Source organism: Pelmatolapia mariae, linkage group LG7, assembly GCF_036321145.2.
Source record: "Pelmatolapia mariae isolate MD_Pm_ZW linkage group LG7, Pm_UMD_F_2, whole genome shotgun sequence".
NCBI classification, from domain to species: domain Eukaryota; kingdom Metazoa; phylum Chordata; class Actinopteri; order Cichliformes; family Cichlidae; genus Pelmatolapia; species Pelmatolapia mariae.
The window spans coordinates 59,931,245-59,954,677 of record NC_086233.1 but is presented as its reverse complement, the minus strand read 5'-3'; the positions used below and the strand labels follow the sequence as shown (position 1 = coordinate 59,954,677).

Sequence of the window (23,433 nt, the reverse complement as noted above, 5' to 3'; positions counted from 1 at the left end):
CGACTAAACCGCTTCAGGAGTATTCAGAACATGCCGACTTCTTCTTTCCATAGTTAATCATCTCCATATCACCAAATCATTAAATCACCCCATATCGCCAAATCACTGACATTAATGCTTTAAAAAGAAAAATAAACAGCATTTTCAGTTTTTACTGGTTCTTTCTGTGAGCTGAACACAAACAAAGAAAACCTGTTCAACAAAACCCATGTTCCTCTTGAGCCTCTGGCTCCCGGCAAGCAAGATATTACACAACTGTTGCTTGAATTGGCTTTTTGGATATCAGGGGTATCAAACGAATGGCATATGGACGCATTTAATGCAATCTGGTCGGGTGACGCTGACAATTTTTTTTTACCATTTTCTTTAAGACAGCTGCTTTCTATATGAAGAGCTTTGATTTGACTGATGAAAAAAATCAAATGCACTGGCACATTAAACAAAATATAAAGTAAAAAGTAAAACAAAAAAACAACAACATTCAAAAAAACAAATCAGCACTGGCATCCACTGGAGGTCATACAGGAGGAAATAAAGCCTTACTATGTGCCCAGACCTTAAACACATGTGACAGTTTAAGGATCAAATCATATATTGAAGTTCATCTCTAATTTATTTCTCATTTCTAAGCCCATTATTATACTGGTCAAGTTTTTTAAAAAGAGGTGTGATAAAACTCGGAATAATACTGAAATTTAATGATAAGACCAGAACAGAGTGAATGAACTCTGCTATTTTGTTAAATAAGCAGCTTTCTCCAAGTCTGCTGATCTATTTCAGGACTTAAATTAAATAGACCCAATGGCACCCTGCCCTGAAAAACCACAAAGAGGGAAAAAAGCAAGCAGTCTGAGCGCACCAAAGCTCCACCACAGCAGCCATTACAGAGCTTACAAAAGAGACTGACTTAAGGATCGACTAAACCTGAGGTTCATCCTTGTTAAGTCAGTACTGCCTTATTCAGAGTTAAGTATAGTTTTAATATTTTGCCAATTTTAGTTTTTGGACAAGAAAACAAAAACTACAACAGTGCAGCTGTCACCACTTAATCAACAGCTTTACTGGGGGTGAAAGCAGCCTCGCAAATGAGTAAATGAGGACTGTAGCCAGGGTGCAGACCTAAACATATGTAAATGTACACACACACACACACTCTATCTACTAGCCCTGTTCTAGCAACTTCTCCTTGTTATCCTATCAAACATCCCATTTACTGGCTCTCAGTCTACCACAATATGCAAGAAACCCCTGTGAGCACCACATTCGAGCCTCATCATCATAACAACACATGCGTAACAGGAATAGGGTTTGGGACTTAACCACCTGGGAGTGAAATCTTGAATTGATTTAACACAATAGGAAGCAACATACTGAAATAAAGAACAATTTCTCGACACCAATCATCACCAACTCAAGATTTCTGGAACCATTCCCCCCCGTGGCAAATACATTAAGGCTGTAGTTTCTCGGTGATCAGCACATTTCTTGAGCACGGGGGTTGAGTTCGCAAGAAAGACGGAGCAGAAAAACTTGTTCCTACTCACCGCAGATCTTGCAAAAGACAACATACTGTACAACAACACTTTCTGATGCTGCTCTTAATATCCAGCCTAGCATATGTTAAGCGAACCTACAATAGTGGAGAGCCCCCTCACTATCCCTCTCCACATCTTCACAAAACACCACAGGATGTGAGGCATGTGCCCTTTGGGCTGCTGCTTGAAGAGAAGCACACCTGGCCGAAGACTTGAAAAGTAACAGGAACCTTCATCACAGCATTAACATGACTGTCTGTCCCCTGGAGGAACACAGTCATAATGACTGTGGGTCTCTGACACAAACATGGTAGATACACATTTATTCTCTATAACTGGGGTAGCTCTATCACGTTGTATGTCATACAAACACACTGTTAACCCATATATTGGGGTCAGGCATTCCTCAGGTATTAAGTCTGCGCCTTCATATTATGACCTGTAGATAGCAGTAAAATTCTTTTTTATAAATTAAAAGGCTAATTACACATAACCTTGGCAAATATTTGACATTTTATTCATTTTTACTTTAAGGGAAAAAAGGGGGTAATTATTTTCTGTGACTAACACAATTAAGTATGTTAAAATACTACAGGCGTCTTTAATAATTTATTAGACTGGATGAGAAGACAGTGTCACATTTCTCCTGCTCTTGTTGAGTCTTGCTAAGAGCTGCAGCGAAAGGAATTATTAGTTTTCAGGTGATCCTGATAATTTGCACTGACCCCAGAATCACAGGAGCCTAATACTTGTGTAATTACTGCAGACAAGAGGCAGCAAGTTTATCTTGATTTAACCACAGGCTAGAGGCTTTCTAGCTTTAGATACAAAAACAACAAATTAAAAAAAACAAAAACAAACCATATTTAACTGTTAGCGCTGCTGTAATCAGAAGGCGGTGAAATATGACGTCGGAGAAAACAACAGGCAAAGTCGACGCGGGTTTTTGCGTCTTCGATAAAAGCAGCGTTACGACACTAAAACAACCCACTGCTTCGGCTTCGTTAAAAGCAACAGCGCAGGGGAGACACTCAAGTGAATAGCAGATACAACACTTTTAAGTTAAAATATAAGTTTTACCTTAGTACTTTTCCAACTGCCTGGAGCACCATTTTGCAACTTAGTCCGGTTTTAGAGTTTTTCTGGGGGTGCATGACCTTCTTATCTCCAGAAAAGGAGTAAGAGTCTCTGACCATAACTTAAAACATGAAGAGAGATGTCAGAGTCTCTCCTTAATACTGTTAAGCTGTAGTCTGCCTGTAAAAACACTACGTTGGGACTTATGAGAAGCTGTGACTCACTGTAGGGTAGAGAAAAAAACTTTGTGAGCACACTTTACAGAAAGGCGCTCCTCCTCTATTGCTCTCGTCCAATCACAGAGGGGAAGAAACGTGCAAAAGGGGTGGGGTGTGGTGACGTCAGTGTCTGCCCATGTGGACGTGGTTCAGCCTTTCCCCAGAATTGCAGTTACAATGTAGCAACAGGTGGTCCGCAGGTAAACGACAATAAACACAATAAAAAGGTGTTGCTAGACTTTATATACCTGCTGTAATACAACGGATTTACACAAGCATGACCGTTTCTGGGTTTACAACAGTGATACTGCATATGTATGCTTAAAGTTGTTAACTTTCACAAAATAAGTTGGTGCAAATGTAACTAAAACCAATATATGCATTTTAAATAATGCTCAAACTCATCTGCCGACATTGAAAATTGTGGATGAAAAGCCTTGCAAGTGTAGGTAAAAATCGTTTATTTCTATGTGTTAAAATAACCATTAAAACCTTCGTTCGCTTTAATTGACTTGCATGCTGAGCAACATTCCTCCTGTTCATTCTGAACTTCAACTGAGTCAATTTATGATAGGCTGGCAGCAGTCAGGCAAGTTCAGACATGCTGTAAAAGCTGAAGAACCAGTGAGCCAATCAAACAAAGCCTGCTTAAAAGCCAAAGGAGATCTGTAAAAAACATCTGGAGCTTTCTTTGCATTTCTTATTTGAGATTTTTTTAAAGCACAAGTATGATATAAATTTGAATTAAATTATCAGTAAAGAGCTGAAGCGACAAGACTTAAGTATAAAATATGCTAGTGTAAATGAACACAGACAAGTGGAAGGTGTTCCATTCATGAGAAGATTACAACTAGTGTTACTAAGCTATCATTCCCTCGCTGTTCTTCCCTCTAATTACTGCCTTACAACAGATGAGCCCTCTTATTCTCTCTCTGCGCGTTTTACCGCCTCACTCCTTTACTGTCTGTTTTTGCTCCGTCTCCTCAGACAAAACTTAGTGTGCCCGGCTATAGTATAGATTCATGCATGGACACAAATCTATGGGATTCTGTAGCGCTATGTGCATGCCTTGAGTCGGGGAATGCAGTTTTAAGAGCAAGATGAATGAGACTGTCAGATTGTGTAAGGAATATGTAGTACTTGTTTATGGTTAACCCTTATATGATTAAAAAAAATAAATAAAAAAATAAAAAAAATAGAAAGAAATTTTAAGAGACAGCGAGTAGGATAGCACCTTTCTGCACCCACATCCTGCATACCACATTATGGGTGCACACTGAGTCTGAGTCTGGCCCCGATACCAGCTGTGAGGAGTCTGGGGAAGAGGGGAGAGAGACAGCGAGACAGAGACCAGAACAGGGCACAGACTCTGTTCTTAAGATGCTAATTATAGTATCAGCATGCCTCACCATAAAGACTACAGAAACCGTTTAAAAAAATAAAGGGGGGGGGGGCATGGGTGTCTGGCTTAGTGTGTGTAAGCAGGAACAAATAAGTGAGCAACTTAACCAGTCACTGTGTAAGCAAGAGGTAAGAAGGGGATATATAATCAGACGTGGGGGTAGTTTGTGTTGGGGCTGTGGTCGGTATGTTATATATAGCTCATTAGGGCGATCGTGGCTAATGATCGCCCGATTACAGTTCGTCTTGTAATCGGAAGGTTGCCGGTTCGAGCCCCGGCTCGGACAGTCTCGGTCGTTGTGTCCTTGGGCAAGACACTTCACCTACCGCCTACTGGTGATGGCCAGAGGGGCCGATGGCACGATATGGCAGCCTCGCTTCTGTCAGTCTGCCCCAGGGCAGCTGTGGCTACAACTGTAGCTTGCCTCCACCAGTGTGTGAATGTGAGAGTGAATGAATAGTGGAATTGTAAAGCGCTTTGAGGGTCTCGAAAAGCGCTATATAAATGCAATCCATTATTATCAAAAGTCTACAGGTCTCAGGAACATTAAAAAAAAAAAAAAAAAAAAGTTCTAAATATTGCAAAAATGTACAGCAAATTTGCATCAAATTCTTGGTCATTTTCTGCTTGTGTTTACTGTCATTTTGGGAAGTTCTTCAAACTGCTAATAGTTTAATTCTCTTCATTCCCTTTTTGGTGTCATTTTAATGATGAAAAATAAAATAAAATAAATTTTATAATAACGTATTACAGGATATCATAAACACTAAAATCACATTTTTATGTGGTCTATTACAATGTGATATTGCTGTTTAAAGTGTTACATGTAATCATGAGAAAACAGTGTGTCGCTATGATGGAAATCCCATGCTTGAGGAACTTTCCACTAATTTGCTTCTAACTATTGGACCCAAGTGGTCACTGAAAATAGAAAACATCCATTCGAGCGCTTGGCCTCGACAATCGCTTGTGGGAACAAAACGTTTAGCGAATCGGGCATAAAAGTTAGAGGAGGCAGCGCTTGTTAACCTAAAATAGACCCTTCTTTTACTAAACGGGCGATATGTGATCACTACTGCAGTCTGCAGCGCTGTGTGACCATGTGGATTCTGATGATGCACAAGTCGGACCTCTCTTATGCAACGTCTGACGTGAATGGAAACCAACTGCCACATTCCTTTGTCTCTCACACAGAGGTTTACTCTTCCCTCCCTGCTAGCATCCTCCCCTTCAAATACGCAGACAAGGCTACCTGCTTTCAACAAAACAAATATTGCTGTAAATTACTAATAACACAGCAAAGCTTTCACAGGAAAGGTTGGATAGAAAAGGCCAAGTCCTGTAATGACCTGCCAGTAATGCAGATACAGGATCAAATTTCTATTCTCTGAACACACATCCATTTGTTTGTGGGTGAGGTATAGTTCTTGAGAAAGTGTAGGAACTTTTTTCCACTATAAAAAGGTTACGGATGTAAAATCCACAGCAACAACAATTTGCAGATTAGTTTAACAAGCAAAACCACAGAAAGACTGACTTTTATCAGTACCTGGAAGCTGCTTGAAGGATGTTAAACTAATCAAAAACGACCACCCTGATTAAGAGATACCAAAGGATTGGATTTAATTACAAAACAGGACGCTTGTGGAAAAAAATAAATAAATAAAAGAATAAACGGAGGCAATTTATGGAAACACTGACATCACTGATACTGACAGATGCCTAATGAAGCCCTAATGTGATGTCGTTAAAAAAAAAAAAAAAAAAAACCACAACAACAACATTAAGCATGATAATTATAGTCAGAACTGATCAGACCAACAGATAAGAAAAATAAGCACTGTAAGAAATGTAAGATATTCATTCACCACAGCATTGACGTCATGAGCAACACAATGCATAAGGCATAGAGAAAATTCATATTTATGTGTTAAAATCTGCTGAAAGTTTTCGTTATCACTAAAATGTTTTAAAGTGGAATAGAAGATTCTGGATAAAACATGTTTGTGAACAGCGATCTCTGGAGCTGGCTCAACAGGTTGAGTCTGAAAGTCAGTGGACAAATTCCACGTATTTAAGACAAAGAAAACACTGATTCCAGGCCAGAGCTACATGAGTCACGACCATAGCAGATGCGCCTTGGGGCCTGGCAACAGACCAGTCCTGGTCTGGCCACAGTGAATCTCCAGCCAATCATCGCTGGGGTCAAAATGACAGACAGCTCAGGCACCCAACTGTGTTAAAACCCAAAATAAATGAATCGGAAACACAGTAGTTCCAAGTTGCTCGATATGACCTGTTGGTGTTGCATTCTGGGCATGTGGGAGTGTGCACTGTGTTTAGGTAAGGTCTTAGGCAGTAACAACAGCACAGACCGAAGGTCTTTAGAGCCTGGGGGTTTTCTATAGGCACGGATAAAGGTCAGCAGGGCCAGGGAGACACTTTGGACCATGAACCCAGCGACCTGGCCCGCAGTACTTAACTGCAGAAGAAAATCTGTTTAATAAAAATATAGCATCTGCTATCATGCCCCCCATTAACCAAAAATAAGAAAAAAAAGCAACATTGGTAATTTTCTCCCTTTTCTTCTGCAAAACTGTGGAGATAAATGGGCACGTATGGTCTGTATGTCTGTGCAAACACAAAACCTCAGCCAAAAAAGGCAGCTTCAATGACTACGATCAGCTAGAAAGTGCTTACACCTACTTTCTACAGACAATTTTGGGCTTATAAAGAGTGCAATAAGCAGCTGTGCTTTTAACACCAGTCTCAACTCGCTACTCATATGAAGCACATGGCATTAAACATTTACAATAATTCAGCAAGCCCCTTACAGATGGAAAGACTAACTAGTCTTTGCTCACCACTTTCTCCCTTCTACCTTTATGCCTGTGAATCTTTGCACATATGCTCTCTTCTGTCCTTTGCTTCATCTCTTCTTTGCTCTACATTCCTGTAGGGGAAGGGCTACAAGCAAAGACATGCCATTGCTTTCTGCACACACAGCTTTGTTAAACAAAGAGAAGAGTTACTTTAAGACTGAACTGAAGGAGATCAAGAGCATTAGATTCTGGCTCACAGTTCAGTTGGACATTCTTGTTTGGGAGGTATATGTGAGCACTTCATGCACAAACATAATAGAGTTCCAACTTCACGCTCTATTTAAAAACAGCAATGGCATCAAAGAACTTTACCTGTCTGATCAATTGCTGCTGCATCTTTAAGCGATTTACAAGTCAGCTTAGTCTGGAGTTCAGACATTTTGCTGCAAACCTTTGGCACCGAGTTGATTTCAAAATGAAAGCAGAGAGAGTGTGTAATAGACAGGAGGACAGGTTTTTTCTTGTTTAAAGCTAAAGGAAGACAGGACTTTAGCAAGAAGCAGACATGAGATGAGAAATTCCAGATTCGTATCCAAATCCTTATAAATCACCAACACCACGGATGCTACGTGGATTATGTCAGTGAGAAATGACTGAGAATGAAACATAGAGAGAAATGGATGAAATGTGTGTGTGTGTGTGGTGTGTGTGTGTGTGTGTGGGGGGGGGGGACTAGGAAATGAGAATGAGCAAGGAGTTAAGATTAGTGAGAGTGATAAAGTGAGAGGGTTGAGCTGCAGAGAATGACGCAAGGGGAAAAACAAGAGAAAAAGTGTTAATAACAGTTAAAAGAAAGGAGAAGAAGCAAAGAGTGAAAGAGTTTAGATCATGTGGGAGGTTGTCACAGCATGCCCTGGCTGCCCGCTGCACTCCTCCTCCCTGCATTCCTTAGGAGGGGAGAGTCTCTATCCATCCTGCACTTCACCATTTGGACCAGCCAAACACCTGTCTGTCAAGTGTAACAGTGCACAAAGAGCCCCCCAAAACACAGACACAAAAACACAACCTCCAAGGCTTAAAATGACATGGTATGTTCAATTTTTATTTAAATTTAACAGTCTAAGGGGGAAGGAGAGACAGATGACCTGCAATAATCTATAAAATGGTGCTTATAAGAGATTCTCCTTCATCAAGAAGAACCAAGAGAATGTGGCTAAGTTTTGGAATACTTAGATATAAACTTAAACATTGCAAAAATGTAGGTATGTGCAAATGTAACAACTTTGCACTGCTGGAGACACAAAAGCTTTCCTTCACATGTTCCCAGAACCCCGTATAGACTTGAAAAAAGACCAGGAAAAATCTCTTTTCCTGCGATTGTGCAAATTCCTGGATGCACACAGACTTGTCTTAATGATTTTCCAACTGCAGATAAAATTCAGAACATTTTTGAACCAAAGCAAAACATTTGCAGCAGGTTACAGTTTAAATGAAACAACAACAAACAAACAAGCAGTGCACAGGCTGAGAGAAGAGGACCACACAGGTATGACTTGGGTGTGAGATCAACATTGCCACCTACTGGCAACGAACAGCTGCATACCATCAAACCCGGAAACAGATAACGCAAAGAAATGCATTTTTTCCTTTTTGCATCTAAGAAGAAGAAGAAGAAGAAGAAGCTGAGAGGCATCTTCCCACCACTGGAAAAAGACCTCTCAAGGCAGACATTGTTTGAAACTTACACAACCTCACAGCTAGACACAGTTTTCCACTCCACTTTTCCATCCCTGGGTGTGGATGCTTAGATGTGTGTGTTAAGTTTGTGTGCTTTTTTTTGACACCTGAAACCGAACCATAGCTGTGCTGACGTTACAGACGCCAGCATCCTTTGAAGACTATAAAATTTAATGAGTTAGTTTCCACTACTGCTGGTGTCGGTTGAGTAAGATGAACATAAAAGAAAATATAGTGTGAAAAGGACACGGGGAATAATATTTTAACAACTTTTCAGTAAACCTGGGCTGGATGAGGCAAGAAAAGGGGAACTTGTAACATAAAGAAGAGCTGTGGTCAGACTTGAGCTGCTGTTTGCGTCGGAGCACAAGTAGTAGTCTGTGTATGCATGTATATTAGTGTGTGTGTGTGTGTGTTAGGGAGGCCAGCAGAGAATAAGGTGGAAGGATGGAGAAGAAAGAGCATCATGGAAAGAGGAGGTTGCGGGAAATAAGATGGAGGTGACGCCCATGTTTGCACAGGATGTATGTGTGAAGGGTGGAGTATGACTGGGTAGACCACGGGGCTTCGGGGTGAACAGAGCTCTTTTCAGGGTTCCAAGAAAAAAAAAAAAAAAAAAAAAACAACAACAAAAAAACAACAAAATGAGATGAAACTGCTAGAATGGACCTTAAAAAAAATTGGAATTAACCAGTAGTCTTGCAAAGTAGAAATAGGCTTTGGCAAAACAAAATGAAAAGAAATATCGCAAAGCAGTGAAGAAACTGTTGGTGACTCTTAAAAGTAAAAATGATGCACGGAGTAAAGAGCAGAGTGTGGGGTTTCTGCACAGTTTGGGTAGCCTTCTGCTTTTTGCTGCAGGGCTGTGCATGTCTGTTCTGATCCAGCTCATTAACTCCTAAGTAAGGGTATTTAGACACACATTTCCTATTGAGGGGAATGTGGACGCAAGTATCCTATAGCGCTTCCAGGAACAGACTCGCACCACCACGTACTGTCTGAAAGCACAGAATGTTCCCTTAAAATGGACATTTAAGCTCAAGTAATTGGGTTTCGGAGTGAAAACTAGATGACGACGAGGAATGAGTGACTTACTGACGCAGAGCAGCCCGTTTGCTTGAGTGTCTGGGTTGACATATTTTACATCAGATCACGTTTTGAAGTGATGAAGCGTGGGAAAAGTAAATGTGACAACTATGTGAGAAACGCTCGTAACCTCAACTACATAAAAGACAGGTATGGCACAGTGCCATACCTAAGAGAAATTTCAAACGACACGAACAACAATGCCTTTAAAACCAGCTGATGAGATCTGTATTGCTGTTAAAAATCCAATGCCATATCGCATTAGTCTGCCTGTTAATGCACACATGCACACAAACACAGACAGACATCTCTTTCTAGGTATATTGTATATCACTGCATCCTCCCCAACCTGTGAGAGAAACACAGACACAAACAGAGACGAGAGATGAAAGGGTTTCCCCCCCCCCAAACCCTTCCTATTTCCCAGAGGAAAGATCTCAATTTCCTCCGTCAGACTGTCTGGTATGTTGCCGTTTCATTTGCTTTTTTCTCCAGCCCGGCCAATGTCCTTCTGCTCTTTAACCCGGGGGCCGTGGAGATAGCAGACCTGCTCTAAACTTGGTAAACTGTAGCCACCAATAAATAGTGAACAAGTCATACATATCTGTGCTTTTCCCCCTGCCCATTGGGCTCTCACACTGGTCCATTTTCTTGACAATTTATATGTATGTATGCATTTAAACATTTGTTATTATAATGTAAAGTTTCTATAGACAATAGTGGGGTTTTCAGGGGTAAAATACTACTTCAAGTGAACCCATGAATGTTACATAAATTCAAAAAGTTCTTGTAAGTTGTTTTTTTTCCCGCTGCCTCTCAGTTTGTGATCCACTGTCTGAAATGAACCATTTTAAGCCATCTTTAAGGCAGGTTTGCAGGTAGTGGGACTGCCGAGTGTCTGAGGTGTCCATTTTAAAGGATCTCTCCTCTTTCTTTGTTTTCAACATTCAGCTCAGTAAGTAACATGAGCACTTTGAGAAATGCTCTTCCAACACTTGTCTCCACAGACTGTTACACATCCATTAGCTAGAGTGTGTGTTGTACAATAGCTGACATGTCGTAGTCACAACAAGCCCCCGAGAGCCTGGCTGGCTTTAAATCAGCCAACTCACATCTGCTGCTCTGATTATCAAAACAGTTGCTGGGTCAAATGAGGAGGCCAAGGGTAATAATTCATATCCCTAATAACTCAGGGATATGGGTACAACATCCAAAACAAAGGATAAACAAACTCTTAAGCAGAGAGGAAGTTTATTAATCTAACCAAAAAGCTCTGAGAGGACAAGCACAAAAAAAAAGAAAAAAAAAAAAAGAAAGAAAGAAGAAAACAAGACAACATCCACCTCCTTGATGACTAGACGAGATCTCTCCACCATCTGATAGCAGAGGAAACTCTGGTCCATTGTGTAAGCCCGATTAATTGTGGGAGTGATGAAGCTGTAGGAAGCAGTCACACCCAGGAGCTCGCAAAAAGGTGAAAAGAAGCATGTGACTCAAGGAGGCCAACAAATTTACAAAGCAAAAACCAGGCGGCTGGAAAATATGAGCAATTTTAAACCTTTGATGTGCGCATTTTAACCTCTAATCAGCTTAGAGGTGTACAGACAGCGTTGTAACATGTGACTGTGTTTGTGCAACAGCTCTGCTGCCCAGAGAGGAAGTCTGATCTCTCCAAGGAAGATACTTGGAAAGAAGGCAGGGAGGTTTTAACCACCAGCAACGCCTTTTACGGACATCCAATCATAACAACAACAGCTCTGACACTAAACTGCAGAAGCTCGGAAAGACTCGGACCGAGCTGCACTTTGTTTAGAATGTAGCCGCGTCCAACCCAAAGACCTTTGTTACGATGATTCGCAGTGACAGAAGATCACGTAGCCGTGTCTGTAAATGCCCATCCCTGGTGGCTAATCAAGAGGAAAAAAGACAGTGCGCACATGTTAGTGTGATGGTAGCGAGGAGGCAGCCTTGGTATACCCATATGTGCTTCTATAGGAGAAGAGGAAAGGAGAGGACAGGAGAATTTAGGAGGGGAAAGAAAGAAAGGCAGCAAATGTTACAGAAATACAAAGCTACTCATGTTTTGCTATTTGAGGGCATTTCACAGATGACTTCAGATATAGCAAAACCCTCCGTGACATGTCCTGTGTTTGCAGAGTAATACATGTACACAATCTTACTGAGCTACACAAACACTGACGCACTGAAAGCTGAAAGCAAGTGTACATACAGATTGATCTCCCCTTTTCCATTCAGCATCCTCATGGCACGTCAATGAAAAAGAGAAGGATGTGGGCATAGGCAGCTGCTGCCAGTATAAGAACAGGGAAAGAAAAGAGATTGATGGAAAGAAGACATAGGAGAGGTCACATCAATGGATGCTAGTGGAGCAGTTTCACTGATGAGCAGTAATATTAGGGTTTTCCTCCGCAGAATACAAGTGAAAGGATGAGCTGTGGTGAGACGCATTTGAGACCAAATTCACCTTTTCAATGAGATGAGATCAGCAGATGACTACAGAGCCACGTAAGAAAGCGTGTCTGTTCGTCTCCTCGCCAGGGGATTCAGGTGTAAATAAGCCTCTGATTGGCTGTAAACAGGGGAGGATCCATCCACCACCTGGGAAGATGAGCTTATGCAGTGACATCATCTCTCAGCGTGGGGGATGGGATGGTTGCCAGTGAAGTAAGCACATCTGTCCGCAACACAAAAGACTTCACAAAAGACTGTGTGTGCGTGACTGTGTGCGTCTTGGTAGCATTGTGCTCATCACAAGCAGAAGAGCTTTATGGCTACAAAAAGGGCATCTGAGGTAAGTACTTGTTTGGCACACAACCTCTAAATGAATGCTGCCTCAGAACAAACTGGAGTCAGCACCCTGCAGCACCACTGCTTTCTCGGGAGCCACAGTTTCCACCCTCTGATTGTCTAATAATCAATCTCTGTGGACGACTCCTACGTCTGAACGCGATGCTTTGATTTTAAGGTGTGAAATTAAAATTTTAATAAAGCTTATTTTTCCTCGTCTTCTCTCTTTGGTAACAGTGACATGTCAGATAGCAGTTAATTGAAACAAATGAGGAGACACAGCCTCCAGAGGCACTGCAGCATAGAGCCAATTACGCAGCTATGCATGTGACTGCATTTTATTTTATTTTTTTAATAGTACAAACAAGGATGTCTTACCTACTGACCACCAACTTCAGTGTCCAATTAGACAGAACCAGACCACCCCTCCCTTTTCACAACTGCATGGGACAAGCTTGACAAACAGGAAATGAGACGCCCAGGCACTTCCCCTCTCCACTCAAATGGGTCTGTTGTTGCCAGAGGCTAAACACACAAGACGTGGGCTGCTTCTGCAACAACTCGCCACCTTTACAGCCTGTACAAAGCCTCCAGACACGTTGTTTTGGTAGTGAAATTTGTCTCGCCCCTTTCCTGCCACCTGACCAACCTAGAAACTGAGCCAACACAATGAAGCCATTATCCACTTGCCAATTGGGCCACCATGCAGCTGTAACACGTTTTTCGTTGCCTACAGGGCACCTGCTGCCACACACACAAACACTCTCAGGTAATATTTGTCTAAACTGCACTGATAGGTAACATGGAGAGTACCGTCTTTACCTTGTTATTGTTTCAAGGATACTTCAGAAACAAAAAACCTGCAAAGTGGTCGAATGGTTTTTGATTTAAGCATGTGTGCTGCTGACTGAGAGAATCTAAATGCGGAGGTGAGGTTAGTGCAAGTCCATCTCTTTGTACTCCTCCTGAGCCAGCAGAACAGGGCCGCTTCTGAAACACACACACAGACTGTGTTATGCAACCGGCCTCTTGTGTGAGGCTCTGCCCTCTGCAGTGACTAGAGGGCAGGTGAACGTAGAGGACAGTCAGTTAAGGCAAGATGGACAGAGCTTGCTTAACATGTGAACTGACTAACGGCCGATTTATCATCATCATCATCGTTTATTTATATAGCACTTTAAAAACACACAAGGCTGACCAAAGTGCTGAACAATAGAAACATAATAGATACCATAAGAATAATAAATACGATAAAATAATAAACATAGCGAAAACAATAAAATATAAGTAAATACAAGTCAGTCAACCACTGAGTCAAAAGCCAGTGAATAAAAATGCGTTTTCAATCTGGATTTAAAAACCATCACTGATGTCGATTGCCTAATGTGAAGAGGAAGATTAGATTTAGACTTCTGCGGTGAGTGTACGGCGTAACCTAGGTAACTGGCTGACATCACCCCAATCTTGTTGTGTTCAGGTTATTTGTTCCAGGGGCAAATATGTTTGTCCCTGAAAATGTTCTACTTCTTAGCACATTTTGCATTTTTTTCCCAAGAATTTACTGACATTTATGCGTCCTTATATTGAGATAATGACAGTTATTCTCTCATCAACGGTGCTGAACGGGCCAACCGCAAAAAATGGATTCTGCGTTAATACGATGTGTAGTTATGTTTATATGGAGGACGTCAGGTTACACTGTCAGAAAATTAAGCCCAGAAGAACTCATTAAAAAGCAGAGTTCCTTGTTTAGATATACTTCTCCGGTATTTTGTATTCTTTACTTTGTATGTAGAAAAATAAAAATATTTACCCCTTTATGCCTCATTTCTTCAAATATCTCTTTCCACATTAAGATGCTGGGTGATAAGACGGTCTCCTACTGGGCATGTGCAGAGGAAAGCCTCAAAAACTAGTGAGAGACAAACAGAAAAAAAAACTCCACAAAGAAAAAACAATATGCTTTTTCCAGTTGTGCAGTGGCTGTTTGTCATTTAAATTGATTTTTACTTGTTCCCATTAACAGCATTCATATTTTTTATTTGACTCATCGGGACTAGAAGCTGTTTTACATGCTACAGGAGTCACTGAAATTTTTTTTTTTGGGGGGGGGGGGGGGATTTCTGACCTGTTTGGATTATTTCCTCTCTTCTGGGCACCTTGGATATGGACGATACTGTACCACAATCCCTTACTGTGTTTCTAATGCACTGATTATTCCCAGGAGATCGCAACAACTTCAGTGAGACAGACAAAGGGACTGTCTGACACTGAGTCATGGTTTCATCACTGAAGAACCAGTTTGGAGAGAAGATCAAACTGGTAAAGCCATGCTTTTGATGAAGCTTTTTTTCCTCCTTCTCCTTCAGCTGAGTTCAATAAACAATCTGACAGTTATTCAACACGCCTTAATTTTCATCACACATTACAAAACCAACCAAGTATTTTCAGATTAACACACTTATGTGTCTCTCTGGGGAAAAAAACACTAACTCCTGGTGGTCAGTGGGATACAGCAGTGTTTTGAGGCCAGATAAAGATCGATTTACAAATTCACCAGGTTTAACGAGGGCATGGGCTGACTGCAGGCATTTGCAGGGAGTGTCTAATATATGTGAGAATTAAGATTTGCTAAATCCTGCAGGTTGACTTTCAACTGTATGGCTCATTTATTTGGGTGGAGTAGTTTATGACAAACACTAGTCGGGTTACAAGGACAACAGATTTTAAAAAAAAGAAAAAAAAGAAGAAGAAACGGCTACATATTATAGCCCTTATCTAAAATGTAAAGGCTGATCTTACAGTTTGATTTGATGTGTAAGCATTTTTCTCATGTTGGAACAATTAATGCTGCCTATTGTACAACACAAAGCCACAGGAAATAATTCCATTCACTTTTTCCAGGAATTGAATAGATAATGGTTATATGACATGCCTAGGCATTAGTCATTTCAACAAACTTTCCTGAAAAATTTGAGCATTTCCAATCAATCTGAGTGACCGTGAGCCACAGAATAAGGGAGCCCGCTGGGCTGAGGGGAAGGATCGCGGGGCTTGTTGGTGGAGAATGGTGTTCTTGTTGAGCTCAGCTCTGTGACAGCAGCCCGGTCTGCCAAAGACAGCCTAATGAGAGACACATGGCATCCAGTATGGTCTGCTCTGCTAGTACGACACACAGCATGCTGATACACTTACAGCTATTGTTCTACACCGCACATTATAAAACTAACCAAGTGACCCTCTGCAAGCAAACATACACAAGCTTTGTCATGTGATGGAGCCTTACAGTCTGAGTGCACCCGCTTTCCAGCGACTTGTCAGCAACATGTCTTACGGGTAGAGAAACGCTGAACCGCAAAATGCTGCCAAAAATTGAAATTTTTCTCTTTGTTTCGTGCTGTAATTGTGTAGAGAGGTCTGACGACCACATCTCTGACATTTAAAAACTGAATGAAACCCTGACCTTGGATTCAACTCCAACAGCAGTAGTTGCCTCAGGAGTGTTGCGTTGGAAGAGACCCTGGAAAAATCAATTCTTGTGAGTTTGTGGGTGCAAAGAGTATGTGAGAGCACGAGAATGGTTTCTACATGTTACAATAGATAAAGATCTTAGTGAGGGGTTCCTTAGATAACCGCCAACGAGACTGAAACCATTTTAATTCAGCTATTTAATCGAAACTGATCAGGACAGTCACGCTCAGCAAGAATAAGAACTATTTTCTGCTCCCTTGGTTAGACGAGACAATCTACCAACAGAAAGAAAGAAATGAAGCACGCAAGATTAAAACAGTGGCACGAACATGTAGACAAGACGGTGTTCGCTTCCTATCTTTAATGTATCGGTAATAAAAAGGTTAAATTTCAATTAAAACAAAAACATTAGCATACAGTAAACTACATACATGTGATCGAACAATATGCTTCTAATAACACGTTTGCAGTTAATTTTCAGCTATTTCATCATTCAAATTAAAGTATTATATTATATTGGCTAAATGTATCAGCACTCTCACAGCAAAGTGATTGCAGTCCCTGCTTTATCAGTTAAGTTATTTGGATAACATTTCCAGAGGTTATATGGTTTACATCCATATAGAATTCTATACCCCTGAATTCTGCCCCCTGCTGGCCATTAGAATGATGCCACTTGCATATTTTAGACTTGAAAGCAATTTCCATCTTTCTCATACACATCTTTCCTACCCCCCCGATTTTGCCTATATATAAAAATCAAAGCTACTGACTGTACAGAAACATAATACAACGGCCAAGTAATTAAAACCAAGTCAGTTTTATTTTACTTGCGTCATACGACGACAGACTTTTCAAATGGCTTTGTTCTAAATGACATGATCGACATTGGAGTTGACAGTGATTGTTGGAGTGCTGGCAGGCATTTTCTACTTCACACAATGCTACCGTTGAAAGCTTAAACACCGGAGCCCAGGGGACCCAGGGCTGCCTCGAGTCGAGGTCAACGAGGACCCGTTCAGATGGGTGTGCCTCCCAAAACACACATCAATCAAGAAATATAACATCACTGCCAAGACATCTGATTGGCTGATGAAGTCGCAAAGGAAGAGAAGAGCTAAAAATAGACCCGAGAGCCCATGAGACATCAGGATCAGGTCCCACCCCTGCCTTCATCATGATGGGGGGAGAAAAGTAGTTAAATAGTTCTGGCATAAGCCCTGCTTTTACCAGGCTTCTGTGTGCATTTCACCAACAGCATTTAACACATGCAGAGCTTTAGATTTACATTATGCACACACAGAAACGACAGGCTGTTATTCATGCTAAAAGTAGCAATGAATTGTAAACAAAGTTCCGAATCCCACTGAGGCCTAATCGAATCCAGCTGTGGTGGATGTGTTAAAGCTACAATTTTACCCTCACCATCAAAATGGTCCTTTAAAACTAGAAAGCTATATTTAGACTTTATACAGCAGTTGAGGCACGCTTCGAGTGGCTAGCCCTAAAACCACAAGAGAGAAGAACCAGAATCTTTCTGCTCCAACTGCCCAAGAGCCTATATCATCTTAGCCTCTCTTTCGAGCACAATAACCAGCTACGTGCATGCCAGTAAGCCAGTTAGATTTTAAAACTAAAGCTCTGCATAGCCGTGCTAGGTCTATCTGCGGGAGAGGGGGAAAAAAACAAACAAAAACCAAACAAACTGGGAACATTTACTTTTTTCTTTTAAAGAGCAAAGTCTGTGAAGTCCAGTGTTCTGCAAACACCAGGGGAAACAGAAAAAGAGGAAAAACTTTCCCCTGTCCCTTTATGCTGGAACACTGTGTCCAAACAAAACAAACAGTGTTGCACAGCCAAAGGGGCACACAACAGGATGAGAGGAGAAGCTGGGCAAGCATGACTGGCTAGCTACCTTTTGGCTGTATTCCATTTTATTCCAACCAGTCCTAACCTACCCTCCAAACAAAACCCATAACCACCAAAGTCTAGCACTCCGCTTCTCTGGTCAGCTATAGGAGGCTGGCTATGAACCATCAACATCCCCTTGTTTGCAACTCCGTGCCTCCCCCCCTCCTCTTGCCCTCCCACAATTCAAGATACAGTGTGTGTCTGACTACAGCAGAATATCTGCCTGTTACAGCAGCAGTGTCCTCAAATGTCTCCCCCAAACCGCAGCACAATAACAGAGAGCGAGTGGGCAGAGGAAACAGGAGGAGGGATCAGATGGAGAAGTTGAAGTTTAACTTAAAAACTGCTAGAAATTATACTCTCAACAGCAAGAAACAACAAGAGCAAAGGGGAATGAAAGGTCAAGAGACGACACGTAAAATATACCTATAGAAGAAGCAGTCACAGCACACCAGCACACCCATCCAGCAGTCGATCAAGCAGAGCCAAGGTGACGATGCTCCAAACCACAGCACCCTATACACCGTTTCACCTCCCCGTTTTTGGTCCCGTTTGAAACTCTGCTACAGGTGCACCAGGAAAACGGCTCCCAGCTCCAACGTAGCACTGAGTGTAATCATATGTCTGCTGCAAAGACCTTCGACTTTAACGCAGGTCACGCACGAAGATGGCCGGACGGGCAGAGAAAAACACCCCAAAGAAACGACCATTGACAAAACTAGACGCACTTCTCTGAGCAGGTTTCTCTTTCTCGCTCCTTTCCAACTACTGCAACTGCCTGCTTCACTTTCACACTCTTGCGCTCGCTCTCTCTCCCTCCCTCCCACTTGCTGGCTCACACTTGAAAGGCGGGAAGATTAGCTTGGCAAACAGAGTCCCATAAACAAACTGCTGACTGCTGGGCAGTACATGGTGGACTGCAGGGGAGAGCGAAAAGGAGGGACAGCGACATGGGGGGGTGGGGGAGCGGGGGGTGAAAATCCCTGGGAGGCAGTAATCTTGACATCTGTATACATCCTAAACAAGGGCTAAACATCCCATCTCCACCCATCGCAGACCAAACACACAATGTCTGCTAAATCGAAGTCTGAGTCAAATCCTGTCCAACCTCTGCAGAAAGTCGAGGAGTTCAGGAAGCTGACAGACTCGCCGTTTTGCACCGTCATCGTAACTGCAGAAAGGTGATTGTCAGCTCTTGCATTAATATCGAGAAAGGACTGAACACGTGAATGAACACGCAGCACAAGGTTATACAGCGTTTTGAGCACATATAAGTGCCTGTGACTGTTCATTCATATAAATGATGCATAGGTACGGTAAGGGAGGGGATAGCGCAGAGACAAGCCTCCAGGAAGTGAGCCAATCACTGCAGAGTATTCTAGTTATGATGCGGGCAAATAAGGAGAAGGACACAGGAGTGAATTATGGGCCTCTCTGCCCCTTCCTTTGTAAAATAAAAACAATCAGCTTCTTTTGCTCCCCATCATTCACTTCCTCGCTGCTCAAAACACACATAAGCACTTTAAGGGACTGCAGAGAACAGATCAATGTCTGCTGCTTAAATCGAAGGCTTCAGACACTGCCGGACACACCAGACAAACACAGGATTAACTGAGCATGACGAAGGCGGCCTATGCCACTGAATACTGACGCTTCAATGTCAAAGAGACCGAATCCACTCTGCTGTTTAGTGAAAACAAATCACTGCAGCCTGCCAAGAAAAAGACTGAGATAGCAGAGCCAGGAGACAGTCACCTTCAGAAGATGGCAGTTATGTAACCGCAGTGCGCGAGGGGGGGCTTTGCTCTTTTTCTGCCGTTGACTTCTCAAAGAAGCTCTGAACTGTGAGATGAATGTGGAAAAAAACAAACAAAAAACAAACAAAAAAAGCCAGCAGTGATTGTAGACTCTCTCGCCTAACCTATTCTTACCCTGCTGCGCACAACTTTTTGAGATGCAAGATGACAAAGAAGCACCGCAGCAGCAATGACGTCAGCTCTCCTACTCCTCATCTTCTTCCTTCTGCTCCCTGGAGAAGTGCTAACAGGAGCTTCAGCTTTAAGGCCTCCTCTGTCATAGCTTAATTATTCCTCTCTTTCTCTCTCTCTCTCTCTCTCACACCTGCATCCACACAGATGTGAAAGCATACGTGGAGCATGACTACATCTCACACACACACACACACACACACACACACACACACTTCCTAAGTGAAAAAATAAAGAAAGAGGTGGAGCGCGTATGCGGTGATAATATCACTCTCGCATTTTCAACCGCGTGATGAAATGAGTGTTGGCACTCATTAGCTCCCTTTGTTTCCAAGCACCTGAGAGTCAGGATGTGGTGTGTGTGTGTGTGTGTGTGTGTGTGTGTGTGTCTGTAAAGCACAGCGGAAAGCCCTATATCTTATAACAAGCCAAAGGGGAAAAGGAGTGCCAAAGGGAAAGGGGAAGAAATGAAACTGCATTAAATCAACTGTCACTTTCAACAATATGACCAGCTTCTTGTGGGTCTCCATCTGCGTGTGTTTTTGCCAAATAAGTCAAGCCAACAATAAAATCAAGACATCCGGAGTAACGGTTGCACGGGCTGTGCATGACTCATTTGGAGGAAAGCAGAAAAACTTTTTTGTACAAACGTGTGACTTGGACTGATAACGATGAGGGGATAGAAAGAGACAAAAAAGTGAACCAATGAGCAGTGGAAAGACCTGACTCGTGATTGGTTTTGAAACACTGGTATATGAATGGAGGCTAGCTGTTGCAACCATGCGAAGGCAAGGTCGGTCGGTCGGTCGGTCGGTCGGTCGGTTGGTTGGGGGGGGGGGGGGGCAGAGGTACATCATTCATGCCGCTACATACAAAGTTGCTAGGTGATGTAACGTCAAGAAAGGGTATTCCTGGGAAGGGGAAAGGGAGGGGAGGATAAAGAAGGGAGAGAGGGACAAAACACCGTTTCTTTAAGTGAAAAGAGGGGAAACAAAAGAAAGAGCCCAACCCCTAAAAAAGCAAGACCAACAGGTTTTTCTCCCCATCCAGCTACCGAAACTTGAATTACACGTGGGTACCACGCTGGTGAAAGGGCACCAACGGTTAAACGAGCTGACACACTAAAGGATTTAGATCAGCCAATGCTCTTAAGGTAATCAACTTTGAGGCTGTCATTAAAATGGCAAACTCACTCAAATTGTGTAAGTGCATTATAAATAAATACAAAGTTTCCTCTAATGTCCATGTCAGCATAGACCTAGCCTTCAAAGACTCACACTGCAGCTAATACCACAGCAATATCGCCAATGTTGCAGTAGAAAAGTAGCCAAACTCTCCGTTAGCAACATGAAGCGTTACTCTAGAATATGACAGAAATGCCATAGAGAGACCACGGAGCACTACGAGAGAACGTGAACTGATTTAGGAGCTCAGGATAAGACAACACGTCTCCCCCCGCGCTCCATACAGACACACGCTGGCAGCACTGCTCCGCACTCTTACCTATTTAACGTATAGGACCCGTTCCTTTTGAATCTCATCCTGGATGACAGGAAGCGGATAAAGAAATCCAGAATTGATGGTGTTTCTTTCTTATTGTCGCACCTCGAAACAAACGAACCGCGCCGCGTCTCCCTTCGGACCGCTGCAGAACAAACAAACGCCTTTTCTCTCTTTTTGTTGCAGACCTCTCCCTCTCTCTCACTCCTCCACAACTGTTGTTTCTTTCTATCGTTCCTCTCCCCAGTCCTCCACCCCGTCGCCTCCTTCTCTTCTTCCTCCTCCTACTCCTTTGGTTCCCGACTCGATTTAGTTTCCGTGCATGGGGCAGGGTTAACGAGTCTTCATGCTGCAGGAGTTGCGATTAGAACAAAGCCAGACCTCGTACCGGTGACATGTGGTCGGTGTAAGTTGGAAAAAATCTAGTGATATTAACACGAAGTCTGGTTGAGACTGGTCGGCTTTGTGTCCACAGCCTCGCTGACGCAAACCACCGCGCTTTACTCCAAAAGAGGGGAAAAAATGTAACTTGAATCCTTTCTTGCAATATTCCCACATCTACATCCCCTCCTCAGGCTCCACTCGGCGGCATAAAACCGATATAAAAAGTGACCCCTAAACACAATAAAACATAAAAAAAGGTCCCTTTATGGAGAATGATGATCGAAGCGAGCCAGTTTTCTTGTCTCCACACAGGGTCCCGCGGAGGATCTCATGTTTCAACCGCGTTTCCTATCAGCGGAGCTAAAAATACGCATTTATATTCCTCCATATAGGCTGAACGCAAACCAGACGCCACCACCCCAACACGGATCTTGTCAGCGCCTGAAGGGTGAGACAGATTTGACGCTAAGAATAGGGCTGAGGATCCATTAATGCCATTTAAATCCAAAGTAGTCCTTCCAAGTGTATCTGTGGCTTTCTAACGCGCATATAGTCACTTTACATTAAACTCCAGGAGCACTATTCAGCTCTTTTGTTACTGGAATATAAACACTGGATTAAGATTTTAACAGGATGTTGTTTAATAAAGAAAAACTACGGTAATCACAGCTGATTACATGGTTGGTTGGCTTGTAATGATAAAAAGGGGGTGGGTGGGTATGCCTATTAATCCCCATCTACTCCAAGGAACTCTTGACCTAGCATTAGGTACAGATGAGCACAATGATCAATCCTGATTTGCTAGTGAGTAATATCCACATTTTTTCCAGCGCCTTCCTCAGAAATGATAATGAAATGAGTTGGAGGATAATTTAAGAGGACATAAAGGTGAGACTGGATCCCCTCCAGCTAGGCCCATGTGTGCGGGTGTTTCCGTCCTGGAAAAAAAAAAAAAAAAAAAAAGCTCTTTCACCTGGCAGATAATCTTCACACCACCTGATAATCTGTGTACACCGACTACAACCAAAGATAAAGCAAAGCTCTTGTTTTGTCAAGCTTGGATTTTTCATGGTTTTATTAAAAAAAACTGTTTGGAGGAGTTGGAGAGGTGAAAAGAGGGCAAGAGCGGAGCTAAAATTTGGTAGACAGCCAGACCACAGAAAGCAAAGAGGAGATGTGGTTTTCTTATATGGCTGAGTAAGCTTTGAGAAGGGGAAGATGACATGCAATGAAGGCTCAAAATCCAGGACAGCATTGTGTGTTGCAGTAACGGCAAATTAGGGTTTTAGATATGTTACATTTGCTCTAAATTCTCCAACAGCAGCTTAATTACAGGGAAAGCCCAGCTAGTCTAGGAGGATATGGTTTAAAGAATCCTGAGTTACTTGGTTAATAATTTCTCTAATAGCAAAATAAAATATCTAATTACGTTTTGCGCGCATGTGTCCTGAGGGATTAGAAGCACAAAATGATGAATCCAGGCATGCGGTTAAT

At 42.3% G+C, this 23,433-nt stretch overlaps 1 protein-coding gene across 6 annotated transcripts in view; it reads right to left on the bottom strand.

Moving 5' to 3' along the window:
- mob2a (MOB kinase activator 2a) overlaps positions 1 to 23,433 on the bottom strand; it is a 54,306-nt gene that overhangs the window by 10,593 nt on the left and 20,280 nt on the right. Inside the window, exon 1 of one of the 6 annotated variants that reach the window (XM_063480030.1) lies at positions 21,559 to 22,398. The exons of 3 other annotated variants lie outside the window; for them this stretch is intronic. In XM_063480030.1, the coding sequence (XP_063336100.1) occupies positions 21,559 to 21,596 (38 nt within the window). In that variant the 5' untranslated portion in view covers positions 21,597 to 22,398. Of the gene's footprint in view, positions 1 to 2,615; positions 2,815 to 18,493; positions 18,934 to 21,558; positions 22,399 to 23,433 lie in introns of those variants that run through there. 2 more of the 6 variants (XM_063480031.1, XM_063480027.1) reach the window with 2 other exon arrangements.